The sequence below is a fragment of the Dermacentor variabilis genome, chromosome 3 (assembly GCF_050947875.1).
Source record: "Dermacentor variabilis isolate Ectoservices chromosome 3, ASM5094787v1, whole genome shotgun sequence".
In the NCBI taxonomy this organism is placed as follows: Eukaryota; Metazoa; Arthropoda; class Arachnida; order Ixodida; family Ixodidae; genus Dermacentor; species Dermacentor variabilis.
The window spans coordinates 227,169,777-227,185,438 of record NC_134570.1 but is presented as its reverse complement, the minus strand read 5'-3'; the positions used below and the strand labels follow the sequence as shown (position 1 = coordinate 227,185,438).

At 48.5% G+C, this 15,662-nt stretch overlaps 1 protein-coding gene across 3 annotated transcripts in view; it reads left to right on the top strand.

Moving 5' to 3' along the window:
* LOC142576680 (uncharacterized) overlaps positions 1 to 15,662 on the top strand; it is a 516,248-nt gene that overhangs the window by 472,699 nt on the left and 27,887 nt on the right. For all 3 annotated transcript variants that reach the window (XM_075686909.1, XM_075686911.1, XM_075686910.1), the window contains one exon: positions 3,515 to 3,584. In XM_075686909.1, coding sequence (XP_075543024.1) covers positions 3,515 to 3,584 — 70 coding nt within the window. The remainder of the gene's footprint in view (positions 1 to 3,514; positions 3,585 to 15,662) is intronic.

Sequence of the window (15,662 nt, the reverse complement as noted above, 5' to 3'; positions counted from 1 at the left end):
AGCTGTTGGGAATTTAAGGCCGTCCCTAGCAATCCGTAGTGGCGAATGATCCGCTGATTACGGAGTAGTAGGCTCTTGTGTCCAGTAAAGCGGTGATGTTGTGGCCGTCGAGAAGCACATCGAGGTCGGCAGTTCGTGGTCTTGCATAGCAGTAATGTCGCGGCGTCAGATCATTGTTGCGTCCCATTGCTCCTCTGCTGTTACGTCGCGTTGTTAGGTATTGTGGGGGCGGTATAGTCTTGGCTTACACGCTTTGTCTGCGTGGCTCCGTGTCGTCGCCACGTCGTCGGCTTGCTTCTGGCGTCCTTTTTGTCGGCGGCGGAGGACCTTCGATATTTCGACGAACAGCAGCCGCACGTACATCGGTTTCTGGTTTTAGTTTTTTAGACAAGGGCTAACGCAAACATTGCGAATTAGTGCAGGTATAACGGGTTCCGTCTGTGATTGCTGCGATGTCACATGACTCAAGGTCAACGGGCTACCACTTGTTCTATCTGGCTGCAACAATAACTTTTGCAAGCGAATGTGAAGTGCATCTTTAGCCGCGGCGACTCCGTGGACTCCGCCGCTGCGGTTGGAGACGAGCTTCCGCTTTGCTGCGCCACTACTGTTCCTGCAGATACTCGCTCACATTTTTCACAGAGGTGTGCATGAAGTTCAGTGTACGTCTGCGGCCGTTGCTTACCAGTTCTTCCACAATACATTCGACGTGCGTTGTCAAGCCATTTTCACGCTATCGTAATGCGGTCTTGATCGTGCTGCCGTCGTCGTTGTTGCTAGGCTGTCATGTCGTCTTCCAAATTCTGTCGAGGATAATTTGTGCCGCCGTCATTTTCCGCGTAACCAGTATACTTCGGAGATATTCCTATAGAGTGTCCTATACGCCTCGTGCACCGCCTATAGAGGCGCCACTGATGGCCACCTAGCGGGCGCTTCCAACAGTACGCGCAGGAGCAGTAGCAGACGACAACCCTTTGCAGCAGGGATGGCTGAAGTTCGCGGCAGTGATTTCTCCTTTGTTCGGGCGCCAGACTGCTTCTTCTGCGGTGACAGCTGTAGGGAAGACGCTGACCTCTGTGGGAGCGGGTATGAACACGATGTTACCGGTGTTTGGGGCAACATGGTGCACATACGTGCCAGGTGCGTCACGCAGACAAACGCCATGAACCCCATTTACATGAAGTGGAGCTCATGTTAACTAGCCGATAAATTTTGTTGAGTAATGCGATGTCTCGATCGTTTTTTTTTCTTTTTATTCTACCCTTGCCGTAATGCTGCTTCTGTACCTCAATAATAAGCACCCGTCGTTAGTGGAGACTTATATCAAACAAATCCACATAATGCGATGCCTGCATATGCCGTTGTGATTTTTCTGCCGATGAATACCTGTGACATGGCCGAATAAGTGCAGTGAAAGTCGGCCCAAGTAGAGTAATTGCGAGTTTATTGATGGAAACGCGTACACTAGTCAACGAAGTCACCAAGCGCATGGGTTATTAAAAGCGCGTGTTAGCTATGTACCGCTGATGTAATTATTCTTGATAAGCCGGTGAACTGCCGTTCCCGCTGCAGTTCTTCCAATTTTAAATTCCCCAAGGGAACTGCTTGGAAGCGTACAAAGCTAAAGTTTGACTAATTTTTCAGCACTTCTTTTTAAATGTTAGTAGAGAGAGATGCCACATGATATATATAAACGCAGAGCAGCGCCAGTCAAACTAGATGAGTGCTGGCGGTTAGGCCGGGTTTATTCCTCTGCGGCGTAAGCATAGTAAGAAAGAATTCAGTTGAGTACAAAACTCGCATGCAAGAAGGGACTACGTTGTGAAACAAACAAATTACTCGGCGTGTTAAGTCTGCTCGGCCAGCATCGAGGTGTGATGACTTCCCAAACGTGACACGAACTTTTCTGCAAAAAATCGAACAAGAATACCATATGCAACAACTATATTAGCAATTCTCACCCGGAACTACCTATTTTTTTAGCACATTTCCCAAAAAACCACAATATCTAAGATGCCCTCGGGCGAAAAGAAAAAAGCTGTTGCTTTATTATAAAGAATAAAGCACTTGCTTGGTATCATTCCAATAAGTCACAGCGGGATTTATACCCTTTACAAACGAGGCAGGGTGAAAACCTCGCAGCTCGAAAGAATCAACTAGAGTTATGCATGAAGCAACTAGCAACAGTTAAGCATGTGCGAAGCCACGCATAACATAGATGTAAAAACGTGAATTGCGTGACAGCTGGTGTGAGAATTTACCGGGCCACATTAAACCAACAATTCAAGTTCTTGCAAATTTCAGCAGCTTTAACATACAACACAATGCGCTCGTGCAGTCGTGCTGCCTAGCTAGCGCAACGCGGTAAAGAAGTGGAAAACAATGTAAGCGGCAAACGGCATTCCAAACTTTAGCCAAATGCCTTTAAACCGCATGCTGTACTGCGGACGAACTTCGTCGTTTACGCGTCAAACTATGATCGAGTGGAAAAAACACCGACGCGAAAAAGTAAATGATGAGAAGAAGAAATTTCCCACCGAAGCGACGATCCATTGCTACCGTTGCTCCCGCTGATGAGGCTTTGCGGGGAATGATTAGAACCGTATCGCCGGCACTTTTTCGCCGGTATTTGAGCCCCACACCCTGCAACAATTCTTCTCAGACATTTGCTTCAAGCTTCGGCCACCCCACACATGCGAAGGGCGTTGGCTATTTTGCTCTGAAAACGTGAATAAGACAGAGAAGCACTATCAACGACACAACAAACTAGGGTGCGTGGCTGGCTCCTCTCTCGTGTGTTCTGCGCAAGGCCGCCAGTCTATAGGAATACCTCCGAAGTATACTATACTTCGAAATAGCTTACTTGGGACACTCTATGTATAGAGTGCCCTAAGTAAGCTGTTCGCTTACTTTAAGCTTCGTGTTTCCTGCAACAAGCATTCCTGAGTCTTACTTCTGTTTTTATTGCGATAGCAATTATGTGGACACTGCATGCGCATTCCTGCCGTCGGTGTCGCCGTGAGGTTCCGCATAAAGTCCCAGGAGTCACGGCCGCGTGCTGTGTGTGCGAGTGAAAGCGTGCGACGGTGAGCCGGCGACGCGGCTCCGTCGCAAGGGAGCAAAGCGGGGAGGCAGCGCGCCGTTCTCCTTCGCGCGCAAGGCTTCGGAAAGGGCGCGTTCTAAGCCGCGCGCGCCAGCCCGGGCCGCTGTATCTCGATCTGTAGCGCGATCTTCAAGAACGATTGTAAAAATTTTTGACGTAAGTGAAAAAATTGACTTCTTACAGTTGATAGATATTAATGTTTTTAATAAAACAAACCGAATCAAAATCGGTCTCGTGGTTGCTGAGAAAACCGATTTATACCTTTCTATGTATATATATAGGAGCTCGTGAGGTAGTTCCTCTTAAACTGGACCATCTAATCCTTAACAAAGTAATGCTTATTTCCTGCATAAGAAAGCGGCTCACTCTATGCTCAGCTCAACAAACATTGAATGATAACCCTCTTCGCAGGATCAGCTCGTGTGTACATCGGACCAAACAAGGGAACCGCGGCATTCATCATTCAGTCAGCATGGCGAAGGTAAGCTGCCGTGTAGAACACTTCTTTCTTAGCAGATTGGCTATCAGTTCAAATAGTAGAACATACGGGGCCTTAACGCAATGCAGCCCAGCAAGGCTGAAGTTACCGAATGAAGGAAAAAACACTTTAATGCCAGCGCTGAGGCCCAGTAAATAAGAGCGCTTGCTCCGCTAAGGCCCGTTGTTGATCCGCCGTGCCCGAGCGAAGCCAAGCCCTCCATAGAAGGAGCGGGAGGTTAGGCAAAATAAGGAGAGGTAACGGGAATGTTACATGAGTACAGAATCTGTTCAGTATCTGCCCTTTGAACAGTTGGGGCAGTAAGCTGTGCTACGCCATCCGAAGTGGTAGAGCATTAGTGGGGTGAGGAGAGTGTTAACTTGAACTTTGCGAGCGACGTGGGCTTGTTCCGTGTTGAGGGAAGGGTGAAGTTGGGGTAAAATAGTGCGTTTTCCCTGACGTTCTTGTAGTGTTCAGCTATTTGCTGTTTGTACGCGTGGCGGCGTCATCCACAGTCGTTGGATTTGGCCAGGGAATTGAGGGCGCCCGGAGGTAAATTTCGGGGGCACGTTGATGAAACATGTCATTTCCCTCGATCCCAGCATGACCAGGTACCCAACGCAGGACGATTCCAATGTTCGAGTGGTGGTTGCAGGATTTTATTAGAATGGCATGTAGGTTTGTTTCAAGTAGTCGGCGTTGTATGTTGCGAATGTCTTTGCTGGAGTCGATATAAATGTGAATCCATTCTGCCGCAGGCGTCACGCGAACGTGACGTTGGCGTGACGCCTGCGGCAGAAAGGATTACCCACATGCGCGGCCAAGGTTTGTGAATGGTGGCGCTGGCTAGCATTCCCAGGGTTCTACTAGGAAACATAAATACCAAAGAAAGTGGATTGGAAAAAGGCGTCGCGGTAGCTCAATTGGTAGACCATCGCACGCGAAATGCAAAAGATGTGGGATCGTTCCCCACCTGCGGCAAGTTGTTTTTTCATCCACTTTCATTTCCATCAATTTATCGTTTCTTTATTTCATTTATTAGGCACAAGTAATTTCCCCTATTTTTCTTTGGTGTCAGTGTTTGTTGGCATCCTATGATGTGATTAAGGGAAGTTAAGGAGCTTAGAGAGGAGGTCATCATCATCATCAGCCTTGTTACGCCCACTGCAGTGCAAAGGCCTCTCCCATACTTCTCCTACTACCCCGGTCATGTACTAATTGTGGCCGTGTTGTCCCTGCAAACTTCTTAATCTCATCCGCCCACCAAACTTTCTGCCGCCCCCTGCTATGCTTCCCTTCCCTTGGAATCCAGTCCGTAAGCCTTAATGACCATCGGTTATCGTCCCTCCTCATTACATGTCCTGCCCATGCCCATTTCTTTTTCTTCATTTCAACTAAGCTTTCATTAACCCTCGTTTGTTCCCTCACCCAATCTGCTCTTATCCCTTAACGTTACACCTATCATTCTTCTTTCCATAGCTCGTTGCGTCGTCCTCAATTTAAGTAGAACCATTTTCGTAAGCCTCCAGGTTTATGCCCCGTACGTGAGTACTGGTAAGACACAGCTTTTATATAGTTTTCTCTTGAGGGATAATGGCAACCTGCTGTTCATGATCTGAGAATGCCTGCCAAACGCACCCCAGCCCATTCTTATTGTTCTGATTATTTCAGTCTCATGATCTGGATCCGCAGTCACTACCTGTCCTAAGTAGATGTATTCCTTTTCCACTTCCAGTGCCTTGCTACCTATCGTAAACTGCTGTTCTCTTCCGAGACTGTTAAACATTAGTTTTCTGCAGATTAATTTTTAGACCCACCCTTCGGCTTTGCCTCTCCAGGTCAGTGAGCATGCATTGCAGTGACTGTGAGCAGGGGTACATGCGAGTGTGAGTGAGTGCCAGTGAGTGTGAGCAGAGGTGAGTGCGAGTGAGTGCCAGTGAGCTTGAGTGGAGGTGAGTGCGAGTGTGACTTAGTGCCAGTGAGTTCGAGCGGAGGTGAGTGCGAGTGCGACAGTGCCAGTGAGTGCGGGTGGAGGTGAGTGCGAGTGTGAGTTAGTGCCCGTCAGTGTGAGTGGAGGTGAGTGCGAGTATGAGTTAGTGCCAGTGAGTGTGAGTGAAGGTGAGTGCGAGTGCGACAGAGTGCCAGTGAGTGCGGGTGGAGGTGAGTGCGAGTGTGAGTTAGTGCCCGTCAGTGTGAGTGGAGGTGAGTGCGAGTATGAGTTAGTGCCAGTGAGTGTGAGTGGAGGTGAGTGCGAGTGCGACAGAGTGCCAGTGAGTGCGGGTGGAGGTGAGTGCGAGTGTGAGTTAGTGCCCGTCAGTGTGAGTGGAGGTGAGTGCGAGTATGAGTTAGTGCCAGTGAGTGTGAGTGGAGGTGAGTGCGAGTGCGACAGAGTGCCAGTGAGTGCGGGTGGAGGTGAGTGCGAGTGTGAGTTAGTGCCCGGCAGTGTGAGTGAAGGTGAGTGCGAGTATGAGTTAGTGCCAGTGAGTGTGAGTGGAGGTGAGTGCGAGTGCGACAGAGTGCCAGTGAGTGCGGGTGGAGGTGAGTGCGAGTGTGAGTTAGTGCCCGTCAGTGTGAGTGGAGGTGAGTGCGAGTATGAGTTAGTGCCAGTGAGTGTGAGTGGAGGTGAGTGCGAGTGCGACAGAGTGCCAGTGAGTGCGGGTGGAGGTGAGTGCGAGTGTGAGTTAGTGCCCGTCAGTGTGAGTGAAGGTGAGTGCGAGTGTGAGTGGAGGTGAGTGCGAGTGCGACAGAGTGCCAGTGAGTGCGGGTGGAGGTGAGTGCCAGTGTGAGTTAGTGCCCGTCAGTGTGAGTGGAGGTGAGTGCGAGTATGAGTTAGTGCCAGTGAGTGTGAGTGGAGGTGAGTGCGAGTGCGACAGAGTGCCAGTGAGTGCGGGTGGAGGTGAGTGCGAGTGTGAGTTAGTGCCCGTCAGTGTGAGTGGAGGTGAGTGCGAGTATGAGTTAGTGCCAGTGAGTGTGAGTGGAGGTGAGTGCGAGTGCGACAGAGTGCCAGTGAGTGCGGGTGGAGGCGAGTGTGAGTTAGTGCCCGTCAGTGTGAGTGAAGGTGAGTGCGAGTGTGAGTTGAGGTGAGTGCGAGTGCGACAGAGTGCCAGTGAGTGCGGGTGGAGGTGAGTGCGAGTGTGAGTTAGTGCCCGTCAGTGTGAGTGAAGGTGAGTGCGAGTGTGAGTGGAGGCGAGTGCGACAGAGTGCCAGTGAGTGCGGGTAGAGGTGAGTGCGAGTGTGAGTTAGTGCCCGTCAGTGTGAGTGGAGGTGAGTGCGAGTATGAGTTAGTGCCAGTGAGTGTGAGTGGAGGTGAGTGCGACTGCGACAGAGTGCCAGTGAGTGCGGGTGGAGGTGAGTGCGAGTGTGAGTTAGTGCCCGGCAGTGTGAGTGAAGGTGAGTGCGAGTATGAGTTAGTGCCAGTGAGTGTGAGTGGAGGTGAGTGCGAGTGCGACAGAGTGCCAGTGAGTGCGGGTGGAGCTGAGTGCGTGTGTGAGTTAGTGCCCGTCAGTGTGAGTGGAGGTGAGTGCGAGTATGAGTTAGTGCCAGTGAGTGTGAGTGGAGGTGAGTGCGAGTGCGACAGAGTGCCAGTGAGTGCGGGTGGAGGTGAGTGCGAGTGTGAGTTAGTGCCCGTCAGTGTGAGTGAAGGTGAGTGCGAGTGTGAGTGGAGGTGAGTGCGAGTGCGACAGAGTGCCAGTGAGTGCGGGTGGAGGTGAGTGCGAGTGTGAGTTAGTGCCCGTCAGTGTGAGTGGAGGTGAGTGCGAGTATGAGTTAGTGCCAGTGAGTGTGAGTGGAGGTGAGTGCGAGTGCGACAGAGTGCCAGTGAGTGCGGGTGGAGGTGAGTGCGAGTGTGAGTTAGTGCCCGTCAGTGTGAGTGGAGGTGAGTGCGAGTATGAGTTAGTGCCAGTGAGTGTGAGTGGAGGTGAGTGCGAGTGCGAGTGGAGGTGAGTGCGAGTGTGAGTTAGTGCCCGGCAGTGTGAGTGAAGGTGAGTGCGAGTATGAGTTAGTGCCAGTGAGTGTGAGTGGAGGTGAGTGCGAGTGCGACAGAGTGCCAGTGAGTGCGGGTGGAGGTGAGTGCGAGTGTGAGTTAGTGCCCGTCAGTGTGAGTGGAGGTGAGTGCGAGTATGAGTTAGTGCCAGTGAGTGTGAGTGGAGGTGAGTGCGAGTGCGACAGAGTACCAGTGAGTGCGGGTGGAGGTGAGTGCGAGTGTGAGTTAGTTCCCGTCAGTGTGAGTGGAGGTGAGTACGAGTATGATTTAGTGCCAGTGAGTGTGAGTGGAGGTGAGTGCGAGTGCGACAGAGTGCCAGTGAGTGCGAGTGTGAGTTAGTGCCCGTCAGTGTGAGTGGAGGTGAGTGCGAGTATGAGTTAGTGCCAGTGAGTGTGAGTGAAGGTGAGTGCGAGTGCGACTAAGTACCAGTGAGTCTGAGTGCAGCTGAATGTGAACGTGAGTGAGTGCTTGTGAGTGTGAGTGGAGATGAGTGTGAACGTGGTGTTTGTGAGTGTGTGCAGGTGAGTGTGAACGTGGGTGAGTGAAGGTAAGCGTGAACCTGAGTTATTTAGTGCGGGTGAGTGTGAATGTGAGTTAGTGCTTTGAGTTCAGGTGGATCTGAATATTAGTGTGATTGACGGTATGAGTGTAAGTGCTCGTGAGTGTTAGTAGACGTGAGTACGAAGGTGAGTGAGTGAGCGTGAGGAGACGCGAGTATTAACGTGGGTCAGTATATCACAGCTGGCACAACAATTGTAGACGTTTAAAGTTCCCTTTAAGAGTGGAACGCGATGGCGTAAACGGGCTGATTTTGCATCGCAAATCATGGGATGCTGTTGTTGGCGGGACCCTACCGAAGAGGAAGTGGACGCAGCGTCGGAGTCACGTACATGTGCCACGTCCAAACTTCTTCATATAAAACCCCTTTTAAGAGCGTGCGCACCATCCATCGACAGTGGCTGAAGTTTAAATTTTAAAATTTTGCCTTTATGGTGTATTCATTACGCATGATTCAGCGAACTTCTAAGATAATAATTTCGGTGATTTACTTTCCAAAACTACCATATGATTAAGAGGCACGCCGCAGTGGCGGACTCCGGATTAACTTTCAACACCCGGGTTTCTGACATACCGCCCCATCGAAATGTGGCCGCCGCGTCCGGGAATCGAACCCGTGTCCTCGAAATTAGCAGTGCTACTTTTCAAATGTAATGACGCTTGGCAGAACCGCAAGAATAGTCTCGAACGATAGTACAAACACAAAAGCCAACGGATTCTATTATGCTCACTTCAACGTGCCTACTGGTGTAAATTCTAGGATTACAGGTATTTTGGGCTGTTCGCCATGTTTGTGATATTTCTACCCAAAGCTGCTTTGGTAGCAAATTGAAATAGAATCTGCAAAATAATACAATTAAATAGTTCCTTCAGGACTGAAAAAAACTAAACGTAGAGACATATCTCCTCGTCCCAAACGCCTTGCGGACTTCCTCTCATCACTTGACACTCGACCTCCCAGTTTCGGCGCTCGGGAGGCGTAGAGCAGCTTCCATAGTGTTACGCGAGTTTAGACATTAAATAATAGGTTCTGCTGTTTGCGCGTGTGTTTCTATCGTATTTTATATTGTGTAATACTTGAAAACTAATGAGAGATTGCTGTTAACCTGCCCAAAACAAGTGAGTTTAGTGCATTTCGGCAAAATATGTTTTTCTTCGTTTTTTTTTCTTTTGTCGCGTTGTGTTCGCTGTCTGCTGCTAGTCGGAAGTGATTTAAAGCCAGGTCACTTTCTCCAGCCCTGGTAAACTTGCAAGTACCACATTGCAGTAGTTTATACAGTTTTGTGTGTGTGTGTGTGTGTGTGTGTGTGTGTGTGTGTGTGTGTGTGTGTGTGTGTGTGTGTGTGTGTGTGTGTGTGTGTGTTCTCGGCATTTATTGTGCGAATGGCTTTTCCGCTGAATCCTCGCTTTGAGGCGGGCCAAGGGTGAAAAGTATTTCCTTTCCTGAAGCGAAAAGAGCGTGGATTGAATGCGCTTAAGCAGGCGAACGGAAGTCACATAGCGTTTATTTATTCTTTTAGGAATACTGCCGATCTCACAAGAGATCGTTGCAGGGAAAGCACGCATATAAATACAAAAGAAGCACAATCAAGTAATTGATACAATGTAAAACACTAGCAGAATTAATACATGAAATTATTAAGAGCAGTAGGCTTGGTACGAGTAAAAAATAGAAATCACGAAAAATACAATGACAGGATGCGCGATGATGTGATGAGATTATTCAACCAAAATCCCGATACAGGTTTTTAAGAAAAATTGTTCGCAGAAACTGTTCAGCATAGCCATTAATTTCCACCATAGCGAATATTACGCTTCGCTTGTGTGGCAACAGCGCCGAGACATTCAAAAGACCTTTAGCCGAGACGAGCCCGTTGGCAGCCGTGCGAGCCGTGTGCGCTCTAGCAGCTCTTCCTTCGGACGCTCGACCGTCTGCCGACGCGACAAGTTGGCGCCGGGTGCTTGCAGCTGCGCGCACGAGACGGTTATGGCCATTTAAGGTCCGATCTTGCGCATGCGTTCCTGATTGGACCAAGCCGTGCTGGGGTGACCTAGAATACTGGAAGGGTGAAGCTTTTCCGGAGAACTGCCACGCCGGCGCGCTGCTTTGCCGAACCGGCGCGCTTTCTCCCCTGTGGAAGCAGAACCTGCGCCAAAGCGGCGGGCCTCTGCTATGCGCTTGATATTGGGTCGCTATTAGCCAGCATCGCGATAATTAGGCTCATACTGACACGTGTACTTGCCTATCTTTATCGGGCGACCACGTTTCGCCGCCTAACAAATGTTATCGCACAGCGCGGGACGCGACTGCATGTATCTGAAGTTTCTGGAATGTTATCGATGCTTCTATCCGCTGTCTGTTGTCGCCGAACCTTGCGTAATCTGATTGGTTGTATGCGCGACGCGAATAGTGTAGAACTTTGTGGAAGGCACGCGGGTTCAGTTCAGTTTCAGTTTAGTTCAGTTTCAGTTTATTATTCGTTCATAATAATTTGTTACAAAATATGGTATACAGACAAGGGTCCCAAAGTCAGAGACTGCACCGGGACCCTTGGTTTAGAAGTTATACAAAAAGAATAAAGCGTAATACAGAGCAGAGAAACAAATCATGAAATAAGCAAAATATAACCAAGAAACTCAGTGACGACACACATAAAAAACAAAAGGAAAGATGCACAATCAATGGTAATTCCACAGCTTCTAATTAGCAAAATAACATTGTAGGAAATTAATCAGACAGCAAATAATTCTTGAGCTCATATTTGAAAGAGTACAAGGTAGTTGACAACTTAATGGAATATGGAAGACTGTTCCAAAGTTTAAGCGCGCAAAAAGAGGAAGCCATCTTTCCGTAATTAGTATGACATAAAGGCAACAAGAAATTTCCTTGTGCTGCAAACCTTGTGTTATTAGGATTAAAAAGGAGATCAGAACTAACAAAGTTGTAAGAAACTTGTTGATTTAGTAATTTGAAAAATAATATCGCTAAATGATAGTTAAACAAATCAGTAACTTCAAGAATGCGGTTTGTACGCAGTTGTGAAGAGGCGTTAGAGAAAAAATGGCTTCGCGTTATAATGCGGATAGCCTGATTTTGAATGTGCTGAATAGAGGAAAGATGACAATGATAAGTATTACCCCAAGAAGCGATACCATAAATGATATGGCTATGAATGAAAGCGAAGTTTAACGATAATAATGCTTCTTTGGAAAAAAATGCACGTGATTTGAGTAGTGCTCTAATGCCAAATGCTGTTTTTTGTTTGATGTGTGCAATGTGGTTAGTAAACTTAAGGTGGGGATCTAATTTGATGCCGAGGAAAGAAACACAAGTGGAGGCAGGAATGTCATGCCCATTCAGAGTTATGGTAGGAGAGCAAGGTAAATGTTTCTGTGATGACTTAAATACCATGAATTGCGTTTTCGTAGGGTTTATAACTAGAAAATTGGCGTTACACCATTCAGTAATTTTTGACAGATCACTGTTTAGTTTCAGTGTTAGCGAAAGTAATGATTTATCCGAGAGGGCAACAGTCGTATCGTCGGCGTATAATATAGGTAGGGTATAATTAAGGCAGTCAGGTAAATCATTTATATAAATGGTAAATAATAGTGGACCTAAAATCGAGCCCTGAGGCACTCCTTGGTTAATAATTTTGCTTTCAGCGAAAGCCCCGCCTGCGTACACTGTTAATTCCCGATTAAACAGATAACTTTTTAATAAATTAAGAGCTGGACCAGAAATGCCAACAGACTCCAGTTTAGTAAATAAAACTTTGTGGTTTATTGTATCAAAGGCTTTAGTAAAGTCTAAAAAGGCCGAGCCAACAAAGTATCCGAGATCAAGTGAATGTCGAATATAATCAGTTAATGCTAGCAAGGCCAAGTTAGTCGAGCCTCCTGAACGAAAACCGAACTGACAGGGTTTCAGCAAGCTAAATTTGTTAAGGTAAATGTTAATACGACGATGTATTAATTTTTCTACAACTTTACTAATTGAAGGTAAAATACATATGGGACGATAGTTCGCGACTTGAGCTTTGTCACCCTTTTTATGAACAGGAATGACTTTAGCTTTTTTTAGACTTCTAGGGAATATACCGGTCTTGAACATAAGGTTAATTAAGTTACTGAGAGCATCTGAAATAGTCGGAGCAACAAGCTTTAAATGAAATGCGGAAATCCCATCAAAACCAGGACTTGTGTCCTTTAAGTTAAAAATCTCAGTAAGGACTTCTTCATATGTTACAGGAAACAAAAAGAAAGATTTATCGCATCGTCTCGTATGATAAACAGAAGGAACATGGGTAGTATTATAAATTTCATAAAAGTGATTACTGAACGCACGAGTAATGCTAGGCGGGTCAGTGATAGTCATATTATTGTAGATTACTTTTTCAATGGAACTGCCAGAACGTGGTACATTCAGAAACTCGTTGATGAGTTGCCATTGTTTTTTTGGATGAAACTTATTTTTCATGAATTCATTTTCGTAATATTGTCTTTTAGATTTCTTCAATAAATTACTCAACATGTTGCAATATTTCTTATAGCGTAATGCTAAATTCACATTGAAAGGCTGTTTTTTAGTCTTCCTATACATGTTTTCTTTTTTCCTCATGCTCACAAGTAGCCCATTAGTGATCCATGGATTATGCGGAAATTTAAATTTCTTTTTGCACTTAACAGTGACAGTGTTAGCATGAACCGCTTTTAAAAGTAAAGAGGAAAATAACTGAAGCGCTTCTTCTGGATTTAGTTTGGTAGCTATAACTGTCCAGTCAATTTTGTCAATTGCATCAACAAAATTTATGATATCAAGACGAGACGTAAGATAACAGGGATCTGACCTAGGAGGGTTAGATTTGAATGTGACGAATACAGGGTAATGATCTGATATGTCTATGTCAATTACACCAGACTCTGGTGAAGGCGAAATATTAGTGAGGGCATGGTCTAAGAGGGAGCTGCTTCCTTGAGTGGAAATCCTGGTGGCCGAAGTTATTAATTGCTCAAGCCCAAAGCCAGAAAAACAGTCCGAATAAGCGCATACAGTACTATTGTCGACATCGAGCAAGTTAATATTTATATCACCTACAATTAGGACAGGCTTGTTTTCACTAGTAATTGTTTGAAGAACTAAGCAGCGATTACTCTGGAACGTTCGACGACTGATGTATAAAAGCCGACGCGCTTGACCCGCTGATCAGATTTCCGACGATCGCCGAGTGTGTTCGCTGCCATCGTTGGTCTTTGAGTGTAGCCTGCTTTTGAGGGCACAAGTTCGCCCAATAAACGCTAGTTTCTATAATCACAGTTTTGCTGCCTTCTTCGCCGTCACTACTACGTGACATCTGGTGGAGGTGCTTTACATTCATATACCAGACGTCCCCCGACAAGCCGTAATCCAAGCCCGGATCGCAAAGACAACACGAATGTCCTCCCGGAACATCAAGCAAGCCGCCGGCTACAGCAGCTACCCCCGGAACACGGGATTCTGCCAGAGACGACCAAAAAGATCGTCTGAGAAGATCGTCCAGAGACGACCAAGAAGACAGCCCCAATGGCAGCCGCAGTCGCCCCAATAGTTCTGCAGCAGCCCAGGGAGCCACCGACGTTCCGCGGTTCCACATTTGAGGACCCGGGAAGCTGGCTGGAGACGTATGAGAAGGTCGCTACGTTTAACAGTTGGGACAGCGACGATAAGCTGCGACATGTCTATCTCTTATTGGAAGACGCCGCCAGGACCTGGTTCGATAATCCAGAAGCCACCTTAATGACTTGGGACCTGTTCCGAAGCGGCTTCTTGCAAACATTTACAAGTATCGTGCGAAAAGAGCGAGCCCAAGCTCTACTAGAAACCAGAGCGCAGCTGCTAAATGAGACGATCACGATCTTCACGGAGGAGATGGCCCGTCTTTTCCGGCACGCCGACCCGGGAATGTCGAAGGAGAAAAAAGTCTGCTTACTGATGCGTGGTGTAAAGGCGGAACTTTTCGCCGGAATGGTAAGAAGCCCACCGAAGATCGTCGACAAGTTTCTTCGCGAGGCGAAGAGCATCGAGAAGGTACTGGAAATGCGGAACTGGCAATTCGACCGCCGCACCAAGTCAACAAACTACGCCGGAGTTCAATCACTGGCCACCGACGACCTGCGCGAGACTGTCAGGGCAATCGTACGAGAGGAGCTTCAGAAGACCTTCTCTTCATCGCAACCTCAAGTGGCCTAAATAGCCGAAATCGTCAAAGAAGTCCAGCGAACTCTTGGAGTTCCTGAGGCGCCACCACAATCGCCGCAGCCCCAGCTGCAAGCGATGAACTACGCCGCCGTCGCCCGCCATCAAGATGCGCCTCCGCGACCGCGCCAGGGCCCTGTAACGCCGCAATTCCGTCGTCCGCCGCCGCCCCCACGCCCACCCGTCGCCCAGCGCACCTACGCGAGGAAGACTGACATTTGGCGAGCCCCCGACCACTGCCCGCTCTGCTATCACTGCGGCGAAGCCGGCAATGTGTACCGCCGATGCCCATACCGCGACTTGGGACTGAGAGGGTTCGCCGTCAACGCACCGCGTCCACAGCTTGGGGAGCGCCCACGTGACATCGCCGATTACCTAGCCGCCACTCAGTGGAACTCTTGACGACCGTCCCGTTCGCCGTCACCAGGCCGCTACCTGTCGCCGCAACGACGACCATACGCTGGCCCAGCCCGGGGCCGGTCCGTCAGCCCATATCCGGAAAACTAAAAGCAGCAACCATTGGAGGTGCGGTTGCTGTTCGTCGAACTGACGAAGATTCTCCGTAGCCGATGAAGACGCCGAAGAGCCTATCTCAACGACATAACAACGACGACACACCGCAGTCCCTATGAAGTCTGGCAGCGAAGAACAGGGTGATGAAAGACGACCTGACGACGCGACGTTCCAGCCACAGGTCAAACGCGACGCAGCCGTGATCCGACGCCGAGACCTAACTGTAACGCAAGAAAAAGAGCCACCGACCTCGAGGTGCTTCTGGACGGCCACGCAGTCACCGCCTTAGTCGACACAGGGGCCGATTACTCCATCATGAGTGGACACACCGCCGCCCACACCGCCGCTCCAAGAATTCAAGCACATCAGCAAGGGCACGACAATCGCGTACATCAAGGAAATTGTGGAAACGAGCAATTCCTTTGTCCTCTCCGATTCTGCCGCATCTACCCCGATGACCATAGTTCCCGAACCAGACTTCGACGTAAATCCAAGTCTCCCCATGAGCAAGCAGCTACGACTCAAAAGTCTTCTCCGACGATACAAAGACTGCTTTTCCACGTCATAGAGGATTCGACAAACACCAGTTGCAAAGCATCGCATAATAACCGAAGAGTGTGTTCAACCACTCGGCTAGAGCCCTTACCTAGTTTCGACGCGGGAACGTGAAGCTATTAGGCAACAGGTCGACGTAATGCTGCGTGACGACGTCATCCAGCCGTCGAAAAGCCCGTGGGCATCTCCTGTTGTCCTGGTGAAGAAAAAGGATGGAACCCTGCGTTTCTGCGTCGAT